General features: G+C 43.0%; 1 protein-coding gene across 1 annotated transcript; it reads right to left on the bottom strand.

The window, feature by feature from the left end:
- Positions 1–979: 979 nt before the first annotated feature.
- Positions 980–25,223, bottom strand: LOC140164886 (Golgi to ER traffic protein 4 homolog). The gene is given in 8 exon segments (XM_072188265.1): positions 980–2,192; positions 3,128–3,276; positions 3,788–3,928; positions 4,737–4,875; positions 5,682–5,723; positions 5,726–5,918; positions 6,367–6,445; positions 25,074–25,223. Coding segments are annotated over 8 exon segments (972 nt in total). The 5' UTR covers positions 25,187–25,223; the 3' UTR covers positions 980–2,076.
- Between the last annotated feature and the right edge of the window lie 529 nt (positions 25,224–25,752).

Genomic DNA, 25,752 nt, shown 5'->3' with positions numbered 1-25,752 from the left:
GGAACCGTGTTTTGGTAGCAAGATGATGGATCCCCCACAAAGGGTCGAAGAAGACATCAACTAATACAGTACCTCCACTTCCAACAGAAAAGTATATTACAGGCACGCCCAACGCCAATGAAAGAGAGATGGAATTCCAGTTTCCATAGCCTAATGTGGTCGTTGCTATAGAAGTCTAGCTTTGAATTTGCTCACCGATAGCTTCACTTTCTAGGGTAGTATCCCCAATTATCAAAATCTAGTAGAAATTGATGAAGCATGATGTGTAATAAAGCAAAGAAAACACAGGTGATCACGATGGGCGATCACATCGAAAATGTTGCTACAATTGCCCTTCAATTCAACTTCAAAATATGCAACCTTTGCACTTAAACATACGAGGGGGTATCAAAAAGTTTTAGAAATCGCCCAGAAGTGAAAGACCTATATCAATGAAATTTTGTCAGTGCAATCACTGGTCCTTATGTACAATATGATGCAAAAATGGTCTCATAAGAATGTTTACTTTTTTTACAGGCGCTAGATGTCAGTACATGCCTATGTAACCGCATAACCAGCAAAATGGAGAAAATTGAGACATGTAGCATGATTAAGTTCCATTTTAAGGGTTACAGTGCCCAAAAAATCTGTGATGAAATAAAAATTCATTTTCCAAAAAGCAACAGTGACAATATCACAATCACCACCGAAGATAACTTTCATTTCATCATCGATTTTCTGGGCACTGCAACCCTTCAAATGCAGGATCTTAATAACGCTGCTTGCCTCAATTTTCTCAATCTTGCAGTTTATGCGCAGTAACTGGGGCAGCAGGTTATTAGCATCTAGCGTCGCCTGTAGAAAAAGTAAACATACTTATGAGACCATTTTTGCACCATAGTGTACATAAGGACCAGTGATTGCACTGACAAAATTTCATTGATATAGCTCTTTCACTTCTGTTCGATTTCTAAAACTTTTTGATACCCCCTCGTACAGTTGACCCATCAAAATAACTATCATTCAAATTGAAACATCAACAGAATATCTAACATGCTTTGCAAAAAATGTCAGCAATGTCAACACTGACCTACCAAAAACAATACATTGAAGCTGTGGACTCTATAATGTGGTTCACCTCAAGTTTGGTTGTGACGTAGGTGCGTATTTTGCTCGCCGCAGTATGGAAGCGCGCGCGTAATGTTACCCGCGCTGACTGTCCACGCACGCGTACAGGGGCGGCTTGCTGGCACGCTTGCGGCGCAATCGCAAAAAAGCATTGACGTCACTACCGAACTTGAGGTGAACCAAATTATAAGCCTCAAACTATTGTGTGCAAATTCAAAGCTAGGCTTCTCGAGTAAGTAGTGGGCCATTACATTTTCCTTTACAATAAATGAAGATTGGCATAGGAACTGAAGCATTTTCTGGGTTATAAACTTACAGATGAAAGAGAATAAAATGCTACAGTGCTGTCTGTAATTCACCATCATAGTAAATACGTCATACCTTAGTTACTGGTTCACACTTGGTTTGCGCACATGTTAGCAACCCACTGACCTTGTGTTGTGATCATGATTCCAAACACAGATAGCGTGAACCAGTTGCCCTAGCAATGATAAATTTTGACGCCGCACTACGACAGCGAATATACATTTGTAAATGCAGAGTTGGTTTGTATTCGAAGAGTTCAGGCACAAAACACAATATACACTGCGTGTACTGCCTAATATTATTTTCTTCTCACTATTATTGATACTGTTATTTCATGCCTTTAACACCATTTCTCCTTTAGGGATGAAATCAAAACCGGCAGTTGAACTATGTTCCATTGTTTAGAACAACAACTGGAACCGCCCGGAACCGGCAGTCGACTTTTCATCCCTTATCAGTGTCCATCCTTTATCAGCCATAACAAAAGTATCTTACTACATAAAACAAAAATATCAATACAAAAGTACACAGGGCAGCCTTTGGTAAACCATGTTTTCCATCTGAACTCTTCATTTGTATGTTAAAACATTCAGGTCTTTAGAGATTACATTTTCCTTAGCATTTCCATTTAGCATGTTACTTATTTAAAGCTGCCTCCAGACATTAATCCAGATCTTCTTCCTTTGGTTTTAGTTCTGTGGTTCTCCTTGCTTGTTGCCTAGTAACGGTGCTGTCATCAGTATCATCATCTGTTCTGAATAAATTTTTGAATAAGTTTCCTGCAGAACAAAAGAGATGATAGATATTAATGTCAAGTTTTTCACTTATAATTGTTTCCTTGTTTGCTGTTAACTTTAAAGGGAGTCTCCAGCAATCATAACATTACAGTGTATGCCTTATATGTTAGAAAAATAATTATCAAGCATGAATCACATGGTTTTATTTAAAACAAACGAATAAAGACAGTCAGCTCTCAACACGCGGTATTCAAATTTCCCGCACCGAAATTGTCTACGCGTGCAATGACGTAATGGTTATTTGTGCTCAATTGTTGTCACCCTTCATTGTATTACTGGGACGTCATTGCACTCGATAATTTCGGTGCCCGGGAATTTTGAATATCGCATGTTGAGAGACGGTTGTTTTTATTGGTTTTTATGGTTACTATGTGATTCGTGTTTGATAATTATTTATCTTACATATAAGGCATAATGTTGTGATTGCCAGAGACTTCCTTTAACCACTTCACTTTTTCAGTCACTTAAATGAGTGACACATTTATATTAAATCAACTAAAACTAGCACCTGCACACTTGAAAGTAACGGCTTAAAGGAAGTCTCCAGCAATCATAACACACGATATTCAAAATTCCTGGGCACCGAAATTGTCTAGGGCAATGACGTCCTGGTAATACAATGGAGGCTGATGACAATTGAACACAAATAACCATGACATCATTGCCCAAGATAGTCGGGTCAGGGAGTTTTGAATATCGCATGTTGAGAGACAGCTGTTTTTATTCATTTTTTATGGTCAATATGAGTTTTAAACAAAACCATGCTTGATAATTATTTTTCTATAATGTTATGATTGTGGGAGACTTCCTTGAACCAGTAACCTGTCCACCCAAAATGCCTAAACCGTCCATTAATTACCTGTGCAATAAAAACCCTTGCTGAAAAACACAACTCTCCTTCATTTTCACATACATACCTAGCATTCCTCCTGGTCCTGAGGGTTCAGGAGGGGGGAGTCCAAAGAAGTGTTGGCCAATCTTGTCAAGATATTCTGCATACGCTGGGTCTCTCCTTAGTGTTGGCTGGTACTTGTCACAAAGTTCTGTAAATGTTGTTAGTTTGCCTCTGTGGAAAAAACAACACAGAAATAAACATGTCATTTTTGTCCAATATTGCACCTCATGTAAAGCATCAGACCATTTAATGACCTGGGTATAGTCCCATGCTTAATTACAATTAATCTCTGTTACAGGTCGATAGTACAGAAGGTCGCTAGTCCGAAAACCCAATAAAAGTATTACAAACCCAAACCCAAATCCTTACCCTAACCTTTCAGTTTACCATAATCCTAACCTATAACTTAAGCCATAATCCTAACCCAAATTGCCAAAACCTAACCCAGACTCTAACCCTTTATACTCTGGACCTTACCCTATCCTAAAGCCCACAATTTTTCTGCTTTACAAATGTCAAATTCCACTTTTCTCCGCTTTGTAAATTTTGCAATAATACAATTCCGATTAGGTGAATGCAATATCGCAAGACAGGGACTAGGTATGGTACTATGCCTGGAACAGGTCTATTCCTGGATTGTGTAGATCCCTATGTTTCTTTTTTTTTTAAAGTTTCAACTTACGTGTCTATAGTACTGAGAAGGAACCAGAGAAAGTTGAGTAGCGGTAGTATGAAAGGTGGACCCCTTTCAATTGCTGGGTGTTTCTCTGTGTATACATGGAATGTCACTGTAGCTGTAGCCTTGTTCTTTAAACATAAATACCTGTGAAAAAAAACAACCAAAAAAGGTAAAGCAAATGCATAATTTAAACTTGTTCATTCCAAAATGTATTTTTACATGTACATTCCCAGTCCTGAATATTTTTATTAGCTCTTACATTTTGACAATCTTTTAAGTTTCTCTCTCAAGTTTTATATCTTGAAACCATTATGCGGAAGTCTTCAACCTGGAATGCTTCCTGAATACATGATACTTTACAGTAGTTTGATTTATGCATGTAATTTGTAAAGTTTGTTCATATTTGCATTCAGAAAGATACCACATCAAAGCATAGTTGGTTTGATTTTGACAAATCTATCCAACAGTTTCTTACACATAACAGTCTCTTGTTACTTTTCCCTACTGATTTCTAATTATTACATCATGCACTCATCCACTGAAGTCTCTATATAAATCAGTAAAATGTTTAATATATAGCGAGACTAGCACAACCAAAATTAAAACGTCCCATTAAAACTTATTACTATCAGTTCAAAAGTAGTCCTTATGTTTCAAACTTTGATTCTTATAAAATATCTTCCTTATATGTGATGAGATCAGAGGAAATGAGTCTGATGTCGCTAATATTGATTTTGAGATATTGGCAAAGAAAGCCTTGAAATTCTTTTGTTTTCAGCGATTGATAAATTAACGTAACTTTGCAACGAAAAGGCATATCAACATGTGGTTCTCAGTTTCTGAATGCTCTAAATGTCCTCTTTAGAAATACATGTAAAACTCATTTTCGACCAGGGTCGACATGTGACTCATTCCCCTTGATCATGTCACATATAATCAAGTATTAACTTACTGTAGTACAGCTTGTGCTAAAAATAGGTCCACTTCTCCTGGGTATCCAGTCTGTATGTGGAACTCAATCAACATTGTAGCACAGCCCTCCCCATCCTTGGAGTGGATGAAATGGTAACGTGAATCTTGGTAATTCTTCTCTGTGATGGATTGTGGGAGAAAAACAGTATGTAACTAATTATCATAGAGCAGCGGCAAACACAGAGACTGGGAGTGTATTTTATGACCTGTATATACATGTACAATGTAACACTGGACATGAGGTCAAATAGGTCAAAGAAATCATGTCAATAATATCATGAGAGGATTATTAAGCTTGAAACATGGAGCAGAAATGCTGCCACATGTAATATAGGTACAATTAGCCTTTTAGAGGTATGGCAGACACAATAAGATAGCACTGCACGAAGTGGGTCTTGAAGTCTTTTGAATTTGGCGGGTTTTACCCATATTAAATACTGCCCTCCTATTTTGTACGCCATGCTTCGAAAAGGCTAATGTGAATGTATGTCGTGGGTGTCATCATGTTTTAAAGACAGGACAGATGCACTCTAGTTCCCAGTTTATATGCATTATGGAACGCTTGGTACACTCTGTCGAAATTCCGTGCAGAATTTCATATGATCATGGAAATGACGTATATTTTGCCTGGGAACAAGCATGACATCTACAACTATGATTTACCCTTCCCCTCTCTCCATCAATCAATGTTGGAACACATTGGGAAACTGCTGAAGACTGTGGTATTTCTCAACATTGCACGGGGGAGAGGGGGTGACCGTTTTCCGTTATTTACACGCAAGCGTTCCAAGACTTTTTTCGTTGATTGTAGCTTGGCATGATACTACAACACAGGAGAAGGGAACAAAGCTCTGTGTATGTTGCTGGAAGTTAGTATAGTCCTTAATAAGATTTATAAAATGCCCAAAACAGACTTGACTCTTACCCTCCCATAATATCTTTGCCAACTTTTGGTGCAGTTCCGGATTCCCGTCTTCACCTCAGGGTCCCCATTCTTTGACCACTGCAGAGCAGACATCATGAACTTGTTCCTCTCTGGTACATCGGGTTGGACCTTCTTGAAAAGGTTTGCTATTCTTTGGATGTTTGTATCTGAGGCTGAGGCCTCGGTCGTGTTGAAGGCCTCAACAAGTAAAAGACACAGATCAGCTCCACTCACATCCTGTTGAGAGACATGTAACACAAGCAATATGTTTCATAATTCTTACAAATAGTCATGATAGTGTTCAAACTAGAGCCCAGCAGCAAGATTTTCTTCACCTAGATGCCGGACTTCCCCATCCCATACCCCTGAACAGTAAGGCAAACCTAATGTTTTTCTAGACCAGACCGGACCATCTCTTTTCATCAATACTCCAGTATAGCGAGTCTGTGAATTTCTGACATGAATCGTCAGATTCAGTTCCCCCTCACTAAATTGTTTCAAACTTGCAATTATTACACCTGAGGAAAGTACAGACACATCAGTACATTTATATCTACATGTATGTTAGAGGCTTAGAGTTTAACAAAAGGGTAGGAGTATTTTGAACGGATGAAAATTTGCAAACTTATTGGATGTCAATGAAAAACACACAGCGAGCTGGATTTGATGGTTATTTTTACACTACCTGATTGTGTTCAAGAAGTAGTGATGCACCTGAATAGACCAGTTCTATTGCTTCTGCATGCTTCTTTTGAGCCATGTACCTGAAAATATAAAAGGAAATACAAAATGCACATTGATTATCAGAAATGAAACATTTAAAAGTTATGTTTCACATAACAGGATAGGTGGCGTTTCCATGGTCAGAGGGAGGGATGATAAATTAAAATGGTCTACTAAAGTAGACTAAATGTATCCTGTGCAGTGGTGTCTATTTTGCCAAATAAATAGTCCCAAACAAAATGTTTGGTAGACTCATAACCGGTGCGATCTTACCTTTCCGATGTTGATTAAGATACTTCTTGCATCGATCAAAAAAAAAAAAAAAACCAATAGTCATTTTGTCCCACATAAATGAATAAATAACAAAAACCCCGATCCCCGGTGGACTCACCCAAAAGGTGACGTCACACCATATGATCGCCTTATCCGACTTGGGATCCCCTACTCGGACCAAACTTGTAGGGGGTGGCGGGGTCGGGATAATCAACATCGGAAAGGTAAGATCGCACCGGTTATGAGTCTACCAAACATTTTTGTTTGGGACTAGACTCAGTACACGGTCGATCTTACCGTTCGATGTTGATTAAGATACTTCTTGCATCAACATCTGAAAGATCGATCTAGCAAGTAACCGACGGATGGAGGTACAAGATTGGTCAGCATCAGATCAGGGATCGGGAGCGGTAACGATGGTTTTCGCGAGGTCAGAAAATATTTTCCCCAGCGGTCGGGAAACAAAAAGACCACGCGATCACAGACATAAACCTCCTTACTTAATAAGTTTGGTGGTTAAGAATAGCGACACTGGTTCTTACCATGCTGAGTATTCTGTATAGTCTGAAAACCTGGTACCCGTACACCACCGTATTATGATCGCCCGAACAATGTCCCGTAAACCTCCGCCCGTCTCTGATTACTAACGTAAACGGAAGTATCGTGAGAGAAGGGCGAAGGTGGCTTCCGGGACACCGCCTGCTAGATCTCCTCAAGGGACAACCGAATGGTATACCCAAGATGATGAGATAGCTCGTGTCGAGTGGGTCGTGGGACGCGAAACCTTCGCCATCCCCCGGACCCCACCAACACCTGGACCAGCCATTGCGACAGCGGCTGGACCGAAAACTCTGTAAGGGTGATGAATGCGGTCGTGAGTCCCTCGCAAGGCTTGTGTTCGGAAGAAATAGTGCTGCAGCGCCTTATCGGACACCCCAGCCTATCTTTGGCTTCAGCCGAACCTTGCCCAACCCTGGGGATTGGAGAGGGACGAATGTCGGTATGCACCGCGCCCGTTCAGTAGTCACGAGAACAGAGCGCCCGAAACAGTGTCGCTCCAGTGTTTGTGAACACGGAAGCTAACCTCGAGACCGTGTGCAACTCAGCACCGCCGTCCGAAGCCAACGCCAAACCGGAAAGCCATCTTGAGAGTTACGTATTTAAGCGTCGCTTTTGACGGAAGGTCAAAAGGTGACCCTTAAAGTAATCTAAGACTGTGTTGGGATCCCTTAGGAGGATCACTTTCCTTTTTTTTATATTCTTGTTGAACATACTTTCGAGGCGTAGACTAATAAGGTAACCATCGGCTATGATAGTCGACCCGTCTCGAAACCTCGGTGAATGGAGAGGACAGCTGACTTATAGCTGGCCCCAGTGGCCCGCTGAAGTCTTGCTTGGAACTTTTCTGTCAGAAACTCCGGAACTAGCAGCACAGAGGCTCTAGCGGAGAGCTATTTGTCTCATTGCACCAAGCGTAGTATGGAGCCAGACTCTGGCTATACGTGCGGAGGGTAGACTTCCGTCTAGCCCGGCGATGAGAAAAACAGCTTCTGATGAAAAGTATCCCTCCGCTGCGTGTTCCTGGTAAGGGCCATGCAGCTAACTGCAGGTGCTCTAGTGATAGACTGGGTACCTCCGCTCCGGGCATCCGGAGTAGATCTGGTACCTCGGGGAGGGCCAGCGGCCTTGCCGCTAGCAGAATGACAATGCAGTCTTCCCACCCGATCTTGGCCACCACCCTCATGAGTAGTGAGATCGGAGGGACTGCATAAGCTGTCATCCCTCCCCAGTCTATGGACAGAGCGTCCACGGTGAATGCTTGGGGGTCCGTGACCCTTGAGCAGTACACCGGCAGTGGATGATTGCGATGAGATGCGACCAGATCTTTCGAGGGGTGGTACATCCCTTGAAGATCGTCTGAGCGACCTGCGAGCAAGGGACCATTCTGCTGGTGCCGACACCCTGGCTCGGGACAGATTGTGCGCGAGGATGCTGGTGACGCCATGCGATGTGTATCGCTCTCATCGTAATCTGCCTGAACTTGCACCACCCTATCAGGTGTCGTGCATGCAGGCTCAATCGTGGTGGCCCGGAGTCCCCTTGTCTGTTGGGGTAGGCTACCACGGTTGTGTTATCCGTCAGGACAACGGTATGTGATTCCACGATCACCTCCTCGTAAGCGAGGGAGGTTGATGTGAAACTCTGTCTCTATGGCCCCCATAGGCCCGAGACGGAGTCTCCGTGGATGTGGACCCCCAGCCCCGTTTTGGCGCTATGGTCGCACTACGTGACATACCGGGGGTGCAGGCAACCTGACACCCTGGGTCAAATTGGGCTGATGGGTCCACCACCAGAGTTCTCTCGCGCGATCTCCGACAACGGAACCGCGAGGGATATTGGTGACGACTGGGCCTGCAAGCAGGCTAGAAGGTGTAGTTGGGTAAGCCCTAACGTAGAAAGCGGCAGTACAGTACGAGGTCTACCATACTGGCCATTAGGCCTACCACCTTCATCCATGCCACAGCGGGTTTTGCCCGAGACTTCGGCCAAGAGTCAGGCACACCGCACCATGTTCGCCACCCGCTCGGGTGAGAGCACCGCTGAACCCTCCGTGAGGGTGATCTGGGCCCCTACAAATAGTGGTGACTGCGTCGGGACCACGCTGGACTTTTTTGAGCTGATCAAAAAAAATCCAGGGTCCCGCACCCTACGGACTATCAACCCCATGAGACCCGTAGTCTTCAGTGGAGTGCGTCCGTATATGAGCCAAACGTCCAGGTAGCAACTGATGTTGACACCCCTGTGCTTCGGGTACGCGGCCACCGCTCTGACCAAGAGTGTTAAACACCCTGGGAGAGATGGACAGGCGGATGGCGGTATCAAAACTGGTAATTTTGATCCTGTACCTAGAAGCGCAGATGCCTCCGATCTTGAGAGGCGATTGGCATATGCAGATAGGCGTCCGAGAGATCTAGCGATGCTGTTCCCATGCCCCTGATGGAGCAGGCTAGCACCGAGGCGAGAGTCCCCATTCTGAACCTCTTGGGCCTGAAGAACGTGTTCAACAGTCTGCGGTTCGGATGGGGCTCCCGTCGCCAGTCTTCCTTGGAGCCAATGGCTCCAAGATCACCCAGTAGAACGGGGGTAGACCGGGACAATCGCCCGCTTGCGTGAGAAGCTGTGTGATCCCTGTCAGTAGTGCCCGACGCTGGGGGCCGTCTGACGGCACTACTGTGGACCTCTGAAATGTGCAGATGAATGTGGGGAGACTGGGTTGCCAGTCTGTAACCCCCACTCACCACTGACCATACCCAGGCGCTCAAAGAGATGGTTTCCCACCTCTGGGTGAAAGCCATAAGCGGTCGTCCACTGGGAGATCCCCCTGTGGAAAAACCGCTGAGTCCCCCAGGAATGCTCTGCTTAGCTTCCCTTGGAAGAGCGCTTGCTCTTCTTCGGGGCTTGCCAGCTGTTCCTGTGCTACCCTTGCGCCTCCCAGAAATGGGTGCTGCAGAGGTAGTGGGCTCGGGTACTGTTGGTGGTGCACGGCCTGCTGAAGTCGGAGCTCCTACCCATGGTAAGGGCAGTTTCCGACCTCTTCAGAGTGCTCCCGTTGGTAGCTTCTTTGCACGGTCCTCCACCGTGGCGCAGAAGCATCCAAAGAAAAAGGACCCTGCCTTTCCATCGCGTTGAGCGATTGGAGTGGCAGGCCCCTCCCAGCGCTGAGTGGACACCCTATGGGCTAGGCCCATGGAGCTCTCGTTGAGGCTAGCTGTTAGCACCGCTAATAGGCTCACCTGCGGAAGAGCTCAGATGTTGTCTGAGCGTGATACGCTTGACGACATCTGGGTCCCTCTCGGATCCCCTCAGGTAGGTCCCGTGGTCCTCCCGCGTTACACGCAGAGGAAGCGTGCAAGCACGCGGCGTCATAGCTCTACTGAGCTCGACAGCCCTCGATATCTACCCGTGAGGTTTGCGGGAATGAGAGTGTAGGCGTCCCCTGTGAGGAAGCAGCAGCTGAGCATCCTACTGAAAAGGATCCCTGGTCCTCCTCCATGGACTCCCCCTTAGGGGGGTGTCCGGAGGAAGATCAGTGCTGTTGCTCCTTCAAGGGGCAGCGGGGAAGGAGACTGTAGTGATGTCACTACCGGACTCAGCTTCCGACTCCTTTCCCTCGCCCACAGTATCCGTATCATGCTCCGATGATGACGGTAACTGAGGACGGGCATCTGAAAGCGGGCAAGAAGGCATAACCACTGTGTGGCTCGCCGACTACCTGCCAGCAGAAGAGGGAGTACTCCCGCAAGACCCTGAGGTATCCGCCATGGCACCACTGGGTCCGCATGCTCTCGCAGCCGTCGTCCTAGCGCTAGCAGCAGCACGGCCTACCCTGATCAAGATCTGGGTTAGCCCCATGCCGGCTGGCCTGGTCAACAGCTGATGTTGGTACTGCGTGGCCATCGCTGGCGACACTTGCCGCGGTGCTGAGCCGTGGAAGAAACACCCTGCGGCGGGTACCACGGCGCATACCCCGCCGGCAGCTGACCCTGAAAGGATCCGCCACCAGGGTAACCCCATGGTACTGCAGTACCAGCACCGCCTCCCCCTTGTTGCCACAGAGACTGTGGCGACTAAAGCGAGTGCTGCGGTACCGGTCTTGGTATCAGCGTGGGTACCCGTGAGGGTTCCCAACTGTGGACCGCTGTACCCTCGCCACACTGCGTTCCCTGTTTGGGGGATCAAGCTGTGTGCTGGCGTGGTACCGGCGCGGGACTAGCGTAGGTGCCCGTGAGGGCTCCCGGCTGTGTACCACTGTACCCATGCCTCACTGCGTTCCCCGCAAGGGATCAAGCCGTGTGTATGGGTACCCTTCATACCGGCTGTCCCTTGGCTAGAGGGAGCTTGCCTAGTACCACGGGTAGCTGAGCGTGCATCCCCCCGATCAATCACCTCGCCACCTGAATAGGCAGCGTCAATCAATGGAGCTATGCCCTGTTGATTTGACAGTGATCGATCAAGAGAGGGTAATTGACCCATTGACGGTAATGGATCACCCACGCTCCGCTGGCTCTCGAGGACATAAGTGGGTTGTTGATCAGCTAGGCTGTTCAAGCTACTTATTGTACCCTCTAGAGCTTCGCCCAAGGTCGCTGTGTGTGGCGGACCACTCACGGCAGCTATGGGCGGGTGCATAGCGGCTACCACTGAAGTCAAGCCGTAGCTCGTCTTTGTAGCTGCCACCGGAATGCACGTGGGTCGCTGTCCCGTGAGAGACTGCGAGCCCAACCCCTGAATAATCGCCAGCCAGTCCCTGTGGACAGCCAGCAGCTATTCTAGGGCCCAGGGTATCACTCGGCGGTCCCGCCATGGAACGCTGCCGTGTGACAACCCCAGTTGGTTCTGCTAAGACTACACCCACAGCGTTAGCCGCGGTATCGTCTCTGCTGAACCCATGCATGCTAGGGTTCAACCCAGGCAAGCCCGGGTACCCTTGCATGCTGCCCGTCGCTGGCTACTACTGTGGCTGTTTGAGCCTGTAGATATGCCTGCAACAGACGGGTGTCCTCCTGCTAAAAACCCGTGAGGATTTTCGCTAGAGGACTGGTATCCTCCTGCTACAAACCCGCTAGGGTTTTCGCTGGTGGTTACCGCTCTGCTGCCTGCTACTTTGCTCCGACATATAGTCAGTGCTTTCGCTGGCTGCCGAGCCTTTGGACGCGCTTAGCAGTCCCGAAGGAACCGCCTGCTTGTCCGGGACCGGAGCCCCTTAAGCAGACCTGCCATGACCCATAGGGGCTGTCACAGCAGAATCTACCGTGTCGACTGGTATCCTCCTGCTGCAAAACCCGCTAGGGTTTTCGCTGGTGGTTACCGCTCTGCTGCCTGCTACTTTGCTCCGACGTATAGTCAGTGCTTTCGCTGGCTGCTGAGCCTTTGGACGCTAGCAGTCCCGAAGGAACCGCCTGCTTGTCCGGGGACCGGAGCCCCTTAAGCAGACCTGCCATGACCCATAGGGGCTGTCACAGCAGAATCCACCGTGTCGACCTTACCAGTGCCCTTGGTAGATTTCTTCTTCGTCTTATGGCGATGGCGGAGCCTATCCAAATCGTCAAGCTGGAACTCGGAGAGTCCTAAGCAAAAGAAAGACATCTAGAAGATCGTGAGCACTCCTGTGGGTGAAACAGAGCGGGTGTGGGTCCCGCTCCGTCACCAGGGAAGGGCAAGCCCGACAGGGCCGAGGCGAAGCGAGGAGAAAAGGGAGGGGCACTACCCCCCCCCAACACGCGACTCAAGCCCAGTAAGCAAACCTGAGCACGGAGGCTGGTCGCTAACGTTAGTGGTAAAGTAAGGACTGGCTAACTTTATTACTAAAATGTCAGGCGGGTCCCTACCAATCCCCACCGTATGAATATCTGATTAACTTTCGTCTTTATTGGACGGTAATGAAGACATAACGATAGAGTAATCACCCTAACATAGCAACAATAACCTACCGTACATGAAATACAATGTGTATGTACAAACATCTATTGTAACTTACAGGCTGCAATGGTTGTTTTACGTGGGAAACAAAATGAATGGCGTCAACGAAGCGGCCATTTTGAATTGCTCGTGTGTCCCGTGATACAAGCGGAGGCACGATATGTAGCTAAGTTTTGGATCGTTTTTGTCACTTTTTCGCCAGAAAATGCCGTCAAAACTATCCTCAGCCGAACAATACCGGTTTGGTTTTACCTAAGGTGTGAAACTACAACCGTATATCTCGCCTTGGTCGAGAAATTGATACACAGTGCTATGAACAATCGATAGGCACGTCTGTGTCAGTCGGAGACCAAGGAGGATAAGAGGCGATCATATGGTGTGACGTCACCTTTTGGGTGAGTCCACCGGGGATCGGGGTTTTTGTTATTTATTCATTTATGTGGGACAAAATGACTATTGGTTTTTCCGCATCTCGGGATCGATGCAAGAAGTATCTTAATCAACATCGGAAACGGTAAGATCGACCGGTGTACTGAGTCTCTAAATTATTCCCTGATGCTACCATACTGTGGCCACATCCTTCCCCAGACTCCCCAACCTGAATCCCACAGAAATGGATCCAAAAGGGGAAATTTCATGTCTGTTGCTATCTATATGTGCCATACTTGTCTTTATTGAACCCACTTGACTGAATGTAGGTAATTGTCAGACCCAGAAACGTTTCTTATAAAACTGTAAGCAAAATTTTGCGAGTTCTTTTCTGTCTTCCCCAAACCTCACTACCTTCACTAGATGGTACAGTGACACTGAACCATTGCATCCACGGACTAATGGTTCAAAGGGAACAGACTCGGACTGTCAAACACCTCTGTCAAACAATGAAGATCTTGCGAGACCCAGCTCATTGTCACCTTGGATGACCTGGCCAAAGGATTGGATAACAAATCCCAGACTGACGTGATTCTCCTAGACTACGAGAAGGCATTCGACAAGGTTTCGTATCGTCACCTCCTAAAGAAAGTGGAACACTACAGCGTCCATGGTAGTTCTCTCAACTGGATCAGAGACTTTCTTTCCAGCAGATCCTAATCAGTCGTTGTTGATGGCAGTAAGAGCCCTGAAGCACCTGTGACATCCGGTGTCCCCCAGGGCAGCGTGTTAGGACCCTGTTGTTTGTTATCTACATCAACGATCTTCCTAATTGTGTCTCTGACTCTACAACAAGGATGTTCGCCGATGATAGCCTCATCTACCGAAACATCACATCTCCAGGGGACTCAGCTGCTCTTCAACATGACCTTGACGCTCTCCAGAAGTGGGAATCTGACTGGCTAATGAGCTTCAACGAAACCAAGTGCCAAGTATTGCAGGTGACCAACAAATGCAAGCCCACTCCAGCATCCTATTCCATCCATGACCACACACTGGAGACCGTCAACTCAGCTAAGTATCTGGGCGTCCATCTTGATTCCAGACTAAGTTTCAACACTCATGTGGACACCGTCACCAAGAAGGCAAATTCAACCAAGGCTTTCCTGTCACGCAACATCAGCCACTGCAGTCAGAAAGTTAAGGAAGCAGCCTACACAACCTTCATCAGACCTACTGTGGAGACGCAGCATCAGCTTGGGATACCCACACACAGCGTAACACAAAGAAGCTCGAACAGGTGCAACGAAATTCTGCCCGTTTTGTCACGGAAATCTCACGACAGAAGAAGTAGTGTCACCTCAATGCTCCGCAACCTGAACTGGACAACTCTCCAGGACAGACGCCTTTGCAGTCGCCTACTGATGATGTACAAGATCAGATTTGACCTGGTTGATATCACATGGAACCAATATCTCATCCATCATCGTACATCTACCAGAGGCCATTCATCCAGGTTCTTGCAACTCCACACCAACTCTTCAGTGTTTGCTAATTCATTCTTCCCACGCACCATCCGGGATTGGAACAAGCTCCCAGTGGATCCAGCAAACTACAGTACCAATCTCTCGACAGCTTTAAGACCATGTTGAGGGATTCTCCACTGAAGTAGTCTCATCACCAGCCTAGTTTTTACTCGGCACATCTGTATATATTTTGCACCTGTCTTCAGTTTCATGCTACGTTTATTGTTCCGGTCCATGCACACCACGCAGTGCGCCTGTTCTCATTCATGTGAGCATTGCACTTATAAGGAAGGAAGGAAGGAAGGAAGGCTCTATTATTTATTAGGGGTTTATGAGCTCAGCATTTTTGGTTTGATATTTCTAACTTTTTTTGTACACTTGCTCTGCACAGAAGTATAAGCTATTCCCAAATTACAGCAAACTTTTTCATCTCTCTTTATTATGTGCTTAAGGGCAGAATAATGGGAGAGAACATGGACCTTTTCGAGCATCATTATTTCTGAATTGTATCTCCAAAGTATATAAAACTATACATTTTTGGAAAGGAAATGAGTCAAGGAATCCCATGGTGACGTCAGATTTTTTCAAAAATCTCGAGTTTTTGATAAAACCACAAAAAATCACTTTTTTACCCCAATTTTTTTGTGACAACTTAAAAAAAATCAGTTCGGAGTAAAAAAAATCAGTTAGCTTTTAATGACGAAGAGACATGAACTTAGGGAAGGTTTTTTATTTTTTGAAATTCGTCTCTCTTTTGAAATATTGAAAAAACATGTGAAAAAAGCAATTTTGTCATTCTATTCAGCTAAAATTGCACATAATGGTGTATATTTTTGTTTAAAACAAATATTTTGAAAAAATAAGAAAACCTTCCCTAGACTTTGATGTACTCTAAACGATAGTGAAAAAAGTTGACCTTTTGCTTGCATATTTTTCGAGTTATCTTGTCACAAAAATCGTGCAATATTGTCAAAGGTTAACTATGAGAAATCGATGTTTTAGTAAAAAAATGTCAAAATTATGCACAAAATGTCCTTATATTTTAAAACGGCAAGACTTTCACGCTTGTAAAAGCTGTACCTGGTGCATGGTCTTAATATGCATCTTTTTGCAACAATGAATTTATAATGTCTGCTTTTAGTGCGCCAAAATTCAAAATAATTAAAAAATCTAAGTGGCATTTTGATTTGACTGCAAATTTTTGTTTTGTTTTTACACCGCATTTGCGGCGTTAAAAACATACCGAATCTTTGACTGCTGCGTTGGACATACAGCGCAGAGTTGCGCCCTCGTCACGTGATGCGAATCGCGCGTAATCACAATATTTTGCATTCAAAGCATTCCTGACTCATTATTTCCGCCAATTTACTAAGCTGTCTTGAGCCATGTGACTTTTTAAGAGTTGAAAAGAGTGAAATAAATCAAGCAAAAATACGTGTAAATATTAACAAGTTGTATTTTATCAGTTTCAAGTGAAAGAATACATCTTAGTGTTGATAAATATCAAGAAATCTCAAATTCGGGCGTGGATGAATGTGTCTTCCATTACTCTGGCCTTAAGTTACTGTAAATTCTACTTCACAAATCAGTATTACTGTGTGATATATTAATTATTGAAGTAAATTAGTCCATAATTCACTTGGAAAATGATGCGCATATTATGCAATTTGGCGCCTTAGAATGCTGGACTTTCTGAGAGTTTTGAAAGGCTAAAATAATGACCGGCGACGATATATGAACTGAAAATTGACGGTGCCCAGCCTTGGATTTTCCGAAAAACAACGATTTTTGTGGCCGATTTATGTAAATAAACAGTTAACATTGCTAAATGGGGAGGATTTTTATTTCTACACAGTAAATCAGGCTGCGATTTGGGTGCGTCCAGTTGAGATTTTTTGGACCCCCTAACTCCCTTGGATTTAGAGATTCAGTGCGTCCATATTTAGCGATTTTCAAAATTTTGCATCCAGGATGACGCATAAAACATGACTCCTGATTGCCACTGAACTATTGCATACACTACATGTAGGGAAGGATAACAAGGATTTTGATCTGAGGCCGATCGAGATTTGAAGGAAGACAAACTTGGACATGTTTCTAGCCAATAGATCATAGATGCTCAATTGTTTTGTCGACTCAAAGAAGCGGCAGATTGAAATATCTCCATCAACAAACTGTGGTATTTTGCTGGACTAGCATAGTGTGTTATCTAAGCACCGGAGAAAAAGGCGGTTTGGGAAGCCAAAAAACGCACCACGGTTTTCCAAAAAAACGCGACAAATCGTGATGTACCCCCAAAAAACGCCTTAAGTTATAGACCCTAAATTTCTTGTTATTCAAGGTTGGGACCAGAGAAAAACTGCTACGGTATTTAATAATAAAAAACCCAAAAAACTATAAGTTCTGAGGTTTTTATTCAAAGCTGAACAGCCTGGGACAGTACATGATGAAACATGCATTAATTGCTAGCTGTTCAATAGAAGCAAAAGTATTTAAAATGCACTCTATCCAGCTTAATAAAAACCTCAGAACTTGTAGTTGTCTTTTTTTTTTTAAATAGCAGTTTTTCTCTGGTTCCAACCATGAATAACGATAAAGATAGGGTCTACAACTTTAAACAAAATTTAAAAATTTAAAATTAAATTCTTATTTTTTTTTAAACGCAATTGCATCCAAAAAACACAATTTCGGCTGCAAAAATCGTGATCGCGTTTTCCTCCGGTGCTTAGTGTTTTTATCTGTCAAGTACAGTAAAAAGCTTGCTCAAGAGATCTCAGAGAGAGGAGCTTACGGTCAACATTGAAGACAATTAGAAAAACACTAGCACAGCAGCTAGGATAGTGAAAACATAGTCATCAGGACTTTGGACTGAGAATGTGGTAGACCAGGGGTTTCCCTTGTTTAGACAGGATCTTGTACATTGCCGGATCTTGGATCAAGAAGTGAGACCATCAAAGGAATCTCATCAGAACTTCAGCTAATCAAGGTCACCAGGCTTAGATAAGAACCATAGGAAATCTCTGTATTGTCAAATTATGCCATGTAAAATAAATAACATTACAAACTTGTATGTTATTTATTTTACATGTATCATCCCTGCCCTCACTGATTTTTGGAGATTTTCAAATATTTTTGTTATTTTTTCTTCTTTGCTCCTTTACTTTGTTTCTAAAATTGTTGTAATGAAAAAATATAAAGAAGTTCTTGGTTATCATTTATAAACACATTGCAAACACCCTCTTCAGGCTACGGGTAGCGGGGTAGGGCAGCTTTGGTGAAACAACAAAAATATTAGGGGCCTCCCCGTGGCGTTTTTACGGTGTGTTTGCAATTTGCAATTTACATAGAAATGGATGGTAAAAAATAACATACAAAAATTTCCAATCTGAAACAGCTGTGCTGCACATTTACGTATGCACCATGTGCGATTGTGCGTAGGCATATTCGGTATACCGAATTTCGCGGTTTATATCGGTTTGAAATCAATACCGAAACCGACCGTTTTTCAAAAACGAAAAACCGAAAAAAAAGAAAAAAAAAAAAAAAATCGATTTTTTTTCCCCAGTTTTTCCTAACCTTATAACCCTCTAACCCACCCCAACCTTACGACTACCCCTTCTGCCAAACCTTACTATAACTATACAAACCCACCCAAGCCCAACTAACCTAACACCCTTGCCCGAATCGGGAATTAGGGATGACATTTATTTCACCTAAAAATCGGACCTATATATTTTTTTTTTTCAAATTTTATTTTTTTTAAATGTTTTTCCTTAACCTTATAACCCTCTAACCCACCCCAACCTTACGACTACCCCTTCTGCCAAACCTTACTATAACTATACAAACCCACCCAAGCCCAACTAACCTAACACCCTTGCCCGAATCGGGAATTATGGATGACATTTATTTCACCTAAAAATCGGACCTATATATATTTTTTTTTCAAATTTTATTTTGTTTAAATGTTTTTCCTAACCTTATAACCCTCCAACCCACCCCAACCTTACGACTACCCCTTCTACCAAACCTTACTATAACTATACAAACCCACCCAAGCCCAACTAACCTTTAACCTAATCCAAAACCCTTGCCCCCTTATTAGGGGAGAAATTGATTTCACCTTGAAAATCGGACAGGTATTTAATTTTTTACGTTTTAAATGCATAAATGTGTTAATAACGTTTTAATTACTTTATTTTGCCTCATTTCATCGATTTGTTATTTTTATTGCTAAATTATAAAAGAGAAACCTTTAAAAGAATTCATGCATGGGCCTATTTATCAAATTTCTAACCTGCAAGCAAGAAACTGGTGCATGTAAGATAAAAATTCTTACCTAGAAGAAAACAACTTGTGCACTCTAATGTATTTTTTTTGTATTTTCAGAATTTTAGATTTTTTTTGAAATTTCCAAAATTATGTGAAAGGGATCTCCTTCCTATAATTAGCCATAAAAAATGGCCATTTTGATGAGATGATGCTAAATAAAGTAATTGAAACTTTATTAATATATATTCATGCATTTACTAAACATGCTAAATATAGGTCCGATTTTGTGGTGAAATCAATTTCACCCCTATTCCATTTTTGGGTTTGGGGCAACAGTGTTAGGCTAGTTAGGCTTGGGTGGGTTTGTATATTATGTAGTAAGGTTTGGGGGAGGGTTAGAGTTTGTTTATGGGTTGGAAAAACATTAAAAAACTCGATTTTTTTCTTCTTTTTTTTTTTCAAAAACCGATTTTTCGGTTTATATCGGTTTTAAACAGACGGTTTATCGGTTTTCGGTTTTTACAATACCGATTATGCCTAATTGTGCGTGAGTGTTTATGTTTCAAACACTAAATGACATGCAAAATCTCGGCATGAGAGGCATCACATTATTTTCTATATTTGGTAGTCCACATAAAAATAAATCTGGAATCTCTGAGATTTATTTAATACAGATTGATTCAAGACCATATATTTGAGCACCCCCATCGCTAGAGAATCAATCACCATCGTTGGCTGTTACTTACACACATAACATACAGTATGTGGCCCCGGGTGGATACAGGCTTGAATCAAGACTAAAAAAGAGGGGAGGGGAGCGTGGCCTAGCGGTTAAGGCATTGGACTGTGAAGTCAAGGTCCGCCTGAGCTCGGCTGGCTCTTTGTGTCCTTGAGCAAGGCACTTCACTCTACATGTACTTGCTTTTGCTTCGGAGGGCACTTTAAGCCGTCGGTCCTGTGTACATGTATTTCTGACATTAATTAGGGATGACCAATGAACCATCAAGTTTATTAGAACACTCCCATAGACATGCAGGGAGCTCAACTGTGCACTGCTTGCACAGACATTTCTAAATTGAGCTCATTCTTTTATTTTTCAAAATTTTTCTGTAAAAATTAGGGATGTTAATGCCAAATATGTTTTGTAACGATCCTGCAAATTACAGCAACATAACTTATTTGGTTTTCCTGTAAGTGTGTACAGCACTGCTCAGAATGGCACAAAATATTCAGATCAATAAGACCTAATGCAGCTGCCAATCACAGTCGATGTTAAACATTTTGTTAAAACCCCAAAAGTGATATCAGGACAAAGCTGTGCATGTTGGTACTTGATTATTTGGATTTCTATGTTGAAAATCCCTTGTAGAAGTATTTTTTTTTATGTGTAGTATAATTTATATTGTTGTGGAAAAAAATTTCACCTGGACTTTTGATTTTGTGCCATTTCAGCCATTTTGGATGATTTTTAGCAAATGTTTTCTAAAAGCATGATTTCAGTGCCTCGGTTTGAAGAAATAATTTAGCTATTGACTAGCCCTAACCCAACTAGGTCTCAATAAAGCTCACTATTAAAACCACTCTGCGTGCATGCATTCCACGGGACTTGATGACACAATCAGACCAAGTCATATATACCCAGGGAATCGTTGGCCGGGCCAACGTGTGGCTGTGCACTGCTTGCACAATGTGTGGCTACATGCTGGGGATCTTCTGCGTGGCATGCGAGGGGTCCGAGGTTCGAATCCCGGGGGTGCCAAATGACTTTTCTCTTCATCTTCTCTCCTTTTTCGTTCCTTCTTTCCCTTCCGATAGCAAAAAAAACACGGGTAGGGTTAGGGCTAGTAAAGTGCCATTTCATAAGAAACCCCTTAGATACTTTCACAATATGCTTGTTTCATGTTTGCATATATTTAAAATAAAGAAATATAAAAAGGTAAATATATATACCAATTTTGCTCCCATTGCTATTTTTGGACTTTGTCATTTTATTTCAGTCCAATGACCGATCAGAATGGGAAACTTTGAAAATTCATAATTCGAAAAGTTTTTGACCGATTTTGACCATTTAACCACCAAAATACTTCTGCTGATGAGTTCTTTCCAGAAAACAATCTTTTGTAGCAATAGGGGCAACATGAAATTTTGATGGTCATCCCTACATTAATGCAGTTAAAGAATGTCACAGGTAGGTATGTCCACATTGCTTAATATAAGTAAGGGCGAGATGGCGAGTGGTTAAGGCGTTCGCTGCCGGCCGGAGATCTGATCGACGAGGTTCGAGCCTTGGGCTTGCCTTAGGTGAAAATTCTCTTCCCTCCCAAAAGTTCCTATATGGTGGGAATCCTTCAATTAGGTTCAGTTATTTAATTTCAGAATTTAATTGAAGAATTTTCTCTCGCCCCCATACACTGCCTAGCATGTGCAGATATAGGTAGTGTATGTGCTTCGTCCGTGATTCGGAAGTCACATAAAGCTGTTGGTCCCGTGTTCAGGAGGATTCATCCCTGTGCACGTTAAAGTGTCAGAGCTATTCGAAAAGAGAAGGGGGACCATCCCCGGTTCTGATATATCTGCACTCATCCACTCTAGGTTCCAGAGTTACGTTAGCGACTTGCGGTATTCCGCCCTGCTGACTAAAAAACTCAGAAGGTATAGAGGGCGACGTTCAACTCAAAAAGCTCAAAAAGTTGCGACCACAGTAAATGGCTTAACTGTGTAATCCCCATAGGAAAATACAAAATTTTGAAATTTGGACACCAGAAACTTGGAGACATAGTCTAAAAAGTGCTGGTCCTTTATCCTTGATAGAGAAGTCATCATGCAGTGATAGTAAATGTCGAACAACGGAATACAAGCACAACGTGTGGACCAAAATATTTTTGTAAACAATTTGAGGTCAGTATGAAATTGATATTTTGTACAATTTGTACAGCTATCGAATCTACGCTATCACAAGCAAGCGTACAGTATGTAAAAGTGCCCTTAAATACTGGACATCGCCAATATATTTATGACAAATTTGTGTCCAGAACACGAAAAGTGTCCAGACCTCACGCTTGCTCTCTCGGCTACAACAATGGCGTAATCCATGTATTCCAGCGGTTCAAGCGTAGCTATGAATAATTAAGCAGATGACGTCTTTACCAACTCTGATGATGCGTAATGACCTGACCTTGTCAGACCGATGAGTTACATAGGTTTGATCCACCAGTCCCTTTACTGCTTACGCACGGTCATTTTATTCCGCCATGTTTATTGTTTCGAGATCGGGGCCAAGGAACTTAGGCTACACAACGTGCACAGATCTGACAATTTCCCACAATGCCTTGCGCATTTCCAGAAGAAGGCCTGGCGATTTCCCACATTTCCGGCAAAATTGTAAACAACACCTGACGTTTCGATAGGGAAAATGGAGATAGCGAAGTCGCATTTTACATCAAACAGCTGCAAGGGTAAAACGTTCTGAAGGATCGCTAATGATTAACAGCTGGTCTGGTGTATTTGAAGTTCATATTGAAGTTTGTAAGTTTGTGACTTCTTATGTTATGTGCAATAGATATTACAGGAAGCTTAAATTTGCACGCTGTTCTGCAATTTGTCTGTCGCTTCCGAAAATGTATTGGAGTTCTGGACATGTCACACCGGAAGTGTGACATGACCTCGCTGGACATATAGTGATAGTTAGATTTCATAAAATAAAATCGCCTTTGTGTAAAACGGATCATCGTGGTGAAAAATGATGCATTACTGGCTCTTTTGTACAGTAAGTCATTGTAAGGCATTGTCAATGATGGCCGCAGAAAAATGAAAAATTTTTAAAACAGACATTTGCCCATAACTTTGTTGATATTTGAGCAACAGACATGGTTGACCCCTCATTTTTTTAGTTAAATGATCACCTTTTTAAACAAAATAATTTCCTGAGACGATTCGTCTCAGATAATTTCCATGTGAAAAAACCTACTTGAAAATTTTGTGATCATGCCTATCACAGGCTATTCGAAAAGAGCAAGGGATCATCCCAGTACTGTTGACTGTACTCATGGTACCAGAGTAAAAAATAAGTACAGCTTGTCTGTACGCAGTGGCGATAATACTCATGTGAGGGAGGCACTAATGAGGAAGAAGAAAGAGGATGCTGTATGCGCTACATGTAAACTAAAGATCACGAAATAGCAAAAATAGTAGGCCCTACCGTACTTTAAAAATTATACCACTCCTTTAATATATGTTTACCCCCCCCCCCCGATTTTACTTCTACGAACTGCCACGAATGCGAGGGCATCCGTGAGCAAATTTGTTGCTTGTGTTCTTGAGTAAATTCATTTAAAATTAAAATCATATCTTCACATGCATGACGTGACTCGTGAGCCGAAACGGTAAGAAGTGATATTTTGTAGGTATGCTAGGTGAATTCAAATTTGCCATCAAACTGCATCATTTTACATATCAAATTAAAGCCCTTGAGTAAAGAAAGCCAAAACTGAAAACATTTGTGTCATAGCACTTTCCGTAACAAAGTTACATCTTGTCAAAGATTGACTTTCATCAAAAAGATTCTGCTAGCAAATTTCCCCAAAAGCGGCATTTAGGGGTGTTTCTAGATCTTAGTCTCATGGCGATAGCAGCTTTTTTAATGGAACTGCTATCAAAATCCTCTAAAATTCTATGTGCGACTGGCTCATCACCATAAAAAATCATATATTTGGGTCAAGTGAAGTATAGTCCTACAGAAAACATATTTATGTAGGTTTCCTTCACCGACCTGTTCTCGAAAAAAATTCAAATTTCTATGTAAATATCATGCATTGTGTTTGGGCCCCGGTCTAGGCGAATTTCACTGACTAGCATGACTAGCAAATGTGTTAACAAAAGTCTAAGCCTAGGTTTGCCTGGCTGGGATACCTATATTTTGTTAATAAAATCATGAAAATTCATATTACCAGTCTACCCTAGACATCTAAGAGTTCTACGTGCGGAGAGAAGTCAGCGGAAATCGTAGTGAAGGAGCCGGGTGAAGGAGGTGTGAGTAGTTCACCACGTAAACTTGTATGGCTCAAAATTCGGACCGCTCGCCATTAAGTTTACTGCTTTCTGTGTTTTGAAATTTGTTGGCGTTTTAACGATCCCGATTCCCGGTCGATTATTTTAGCTGTGTCACGTCACATTACTCACATGCATGACGCTGGTGGGTACCAACCAAACTTCAGAAGAAAAAAAACCTCGATCGCCGATAACGATGTGATATGGGACTTACATAGGATTACACAGATCAGAGATATTTCTTGCCAAAATTTGACCATTTCTAGGCAAGTTGGCCCTACTTTGTCTGCGTTATGTGAAAAAGGACAGTCTTAAGTAAGTATAAGTGGAAAGCTTTTGATGTTTTGGGAGACTGGGAGGGATCATAATAAAAAAAATGATGGAGCCTATTCTTGACTGTGTAATATTCCTTCACCACATTGCCGTACGGTAACAGTCTTATACGATGGACAGATAGTATCACTATCACTCAGTTTGTGAATGAGGACATCGTATAAGTTCCTTGTACTAGAGGTGTGAGTACCTCCATGACCTCGGGCTATAAATGACAAGGCTGCAGAATTTGACAACCACCATATACTGCACCCACTGGCACTGCATGACCTTGCATGCTTGTGCATTAATTGTGACACGATGAAATCACAAATTTCACGACCATGACGACCTAGAAAACCACTAACTAATATTTAAATCATGCTGTTACCTAAAATACAAGGTCCGGTACATTTGATGAGCTTCATAGTAATTCCCTTCTTCCACACTTTTACGTAATTTGACTAAAACTCGCTGTACTCCGCCTCTCCCTGCTGACGCCATTTTCCTAAATTTGACAATCTCATTCCCTCCGGCTTCTGCGTATTCTCAGGTCGAATGTGACGATGCAGGAGATGCGACACTTGCACTCTTGTGTGGAGATATTAGTACAAAAAGTTGTTCTTCAAACTTTAATTTCTTAATAAAAATAATATATATCACCTGTTAAAAATTAACTGATGCATTACTTAAATTAAAAAGTAAGTTATATATGTATTTTTTGATATTTTTTAGTTCACATTAATTGTGAAATCAAACATGGTAGTGATCGTAGTTTTCTTCATATTTATTTGGTATGAAAGAGGACAAACATGGCCGCGCCCATGAACAGGTTGAAATGCAAGCAACACATCAACATGCATCAAAGATTAGCTAAAAGGGCAATTAATTGCTAATCATGCACGCTCAAACTCCATTCATCGGTATTTTGGTACTAACTGGAATCTCTTTTTTAAGTTTAATAGGCATTGTTTTGGCCGCTTGTGTAGAAAAGGTGAGTTTAAACTAAAGGCCCTAGCCTGAGTACTTACAGGCTACATACACACGGTTAATAGGTATGACAGGGAAAC

This window comes from Amphiura filiformis, chromosome 11 (assembly GCF_039555335.1).
Source record: "Amphiura filiformis chromosome 11, Afil_fr2py, whole genome shotgun sequence".
In the NCBI taxonomy this organism is placed as follows: domain Eukaryota; kingdom Metazoa; phylum Echinodermata; class Ophiuroidea; order Amphilepidida; family Amphiuridae; genus Amphiura; species Amphiura filiformis.
Note: the sequence above shows the minus strand (reverse complement) of the source record. Positions and strands in the feature narration are given on the sequence as shown.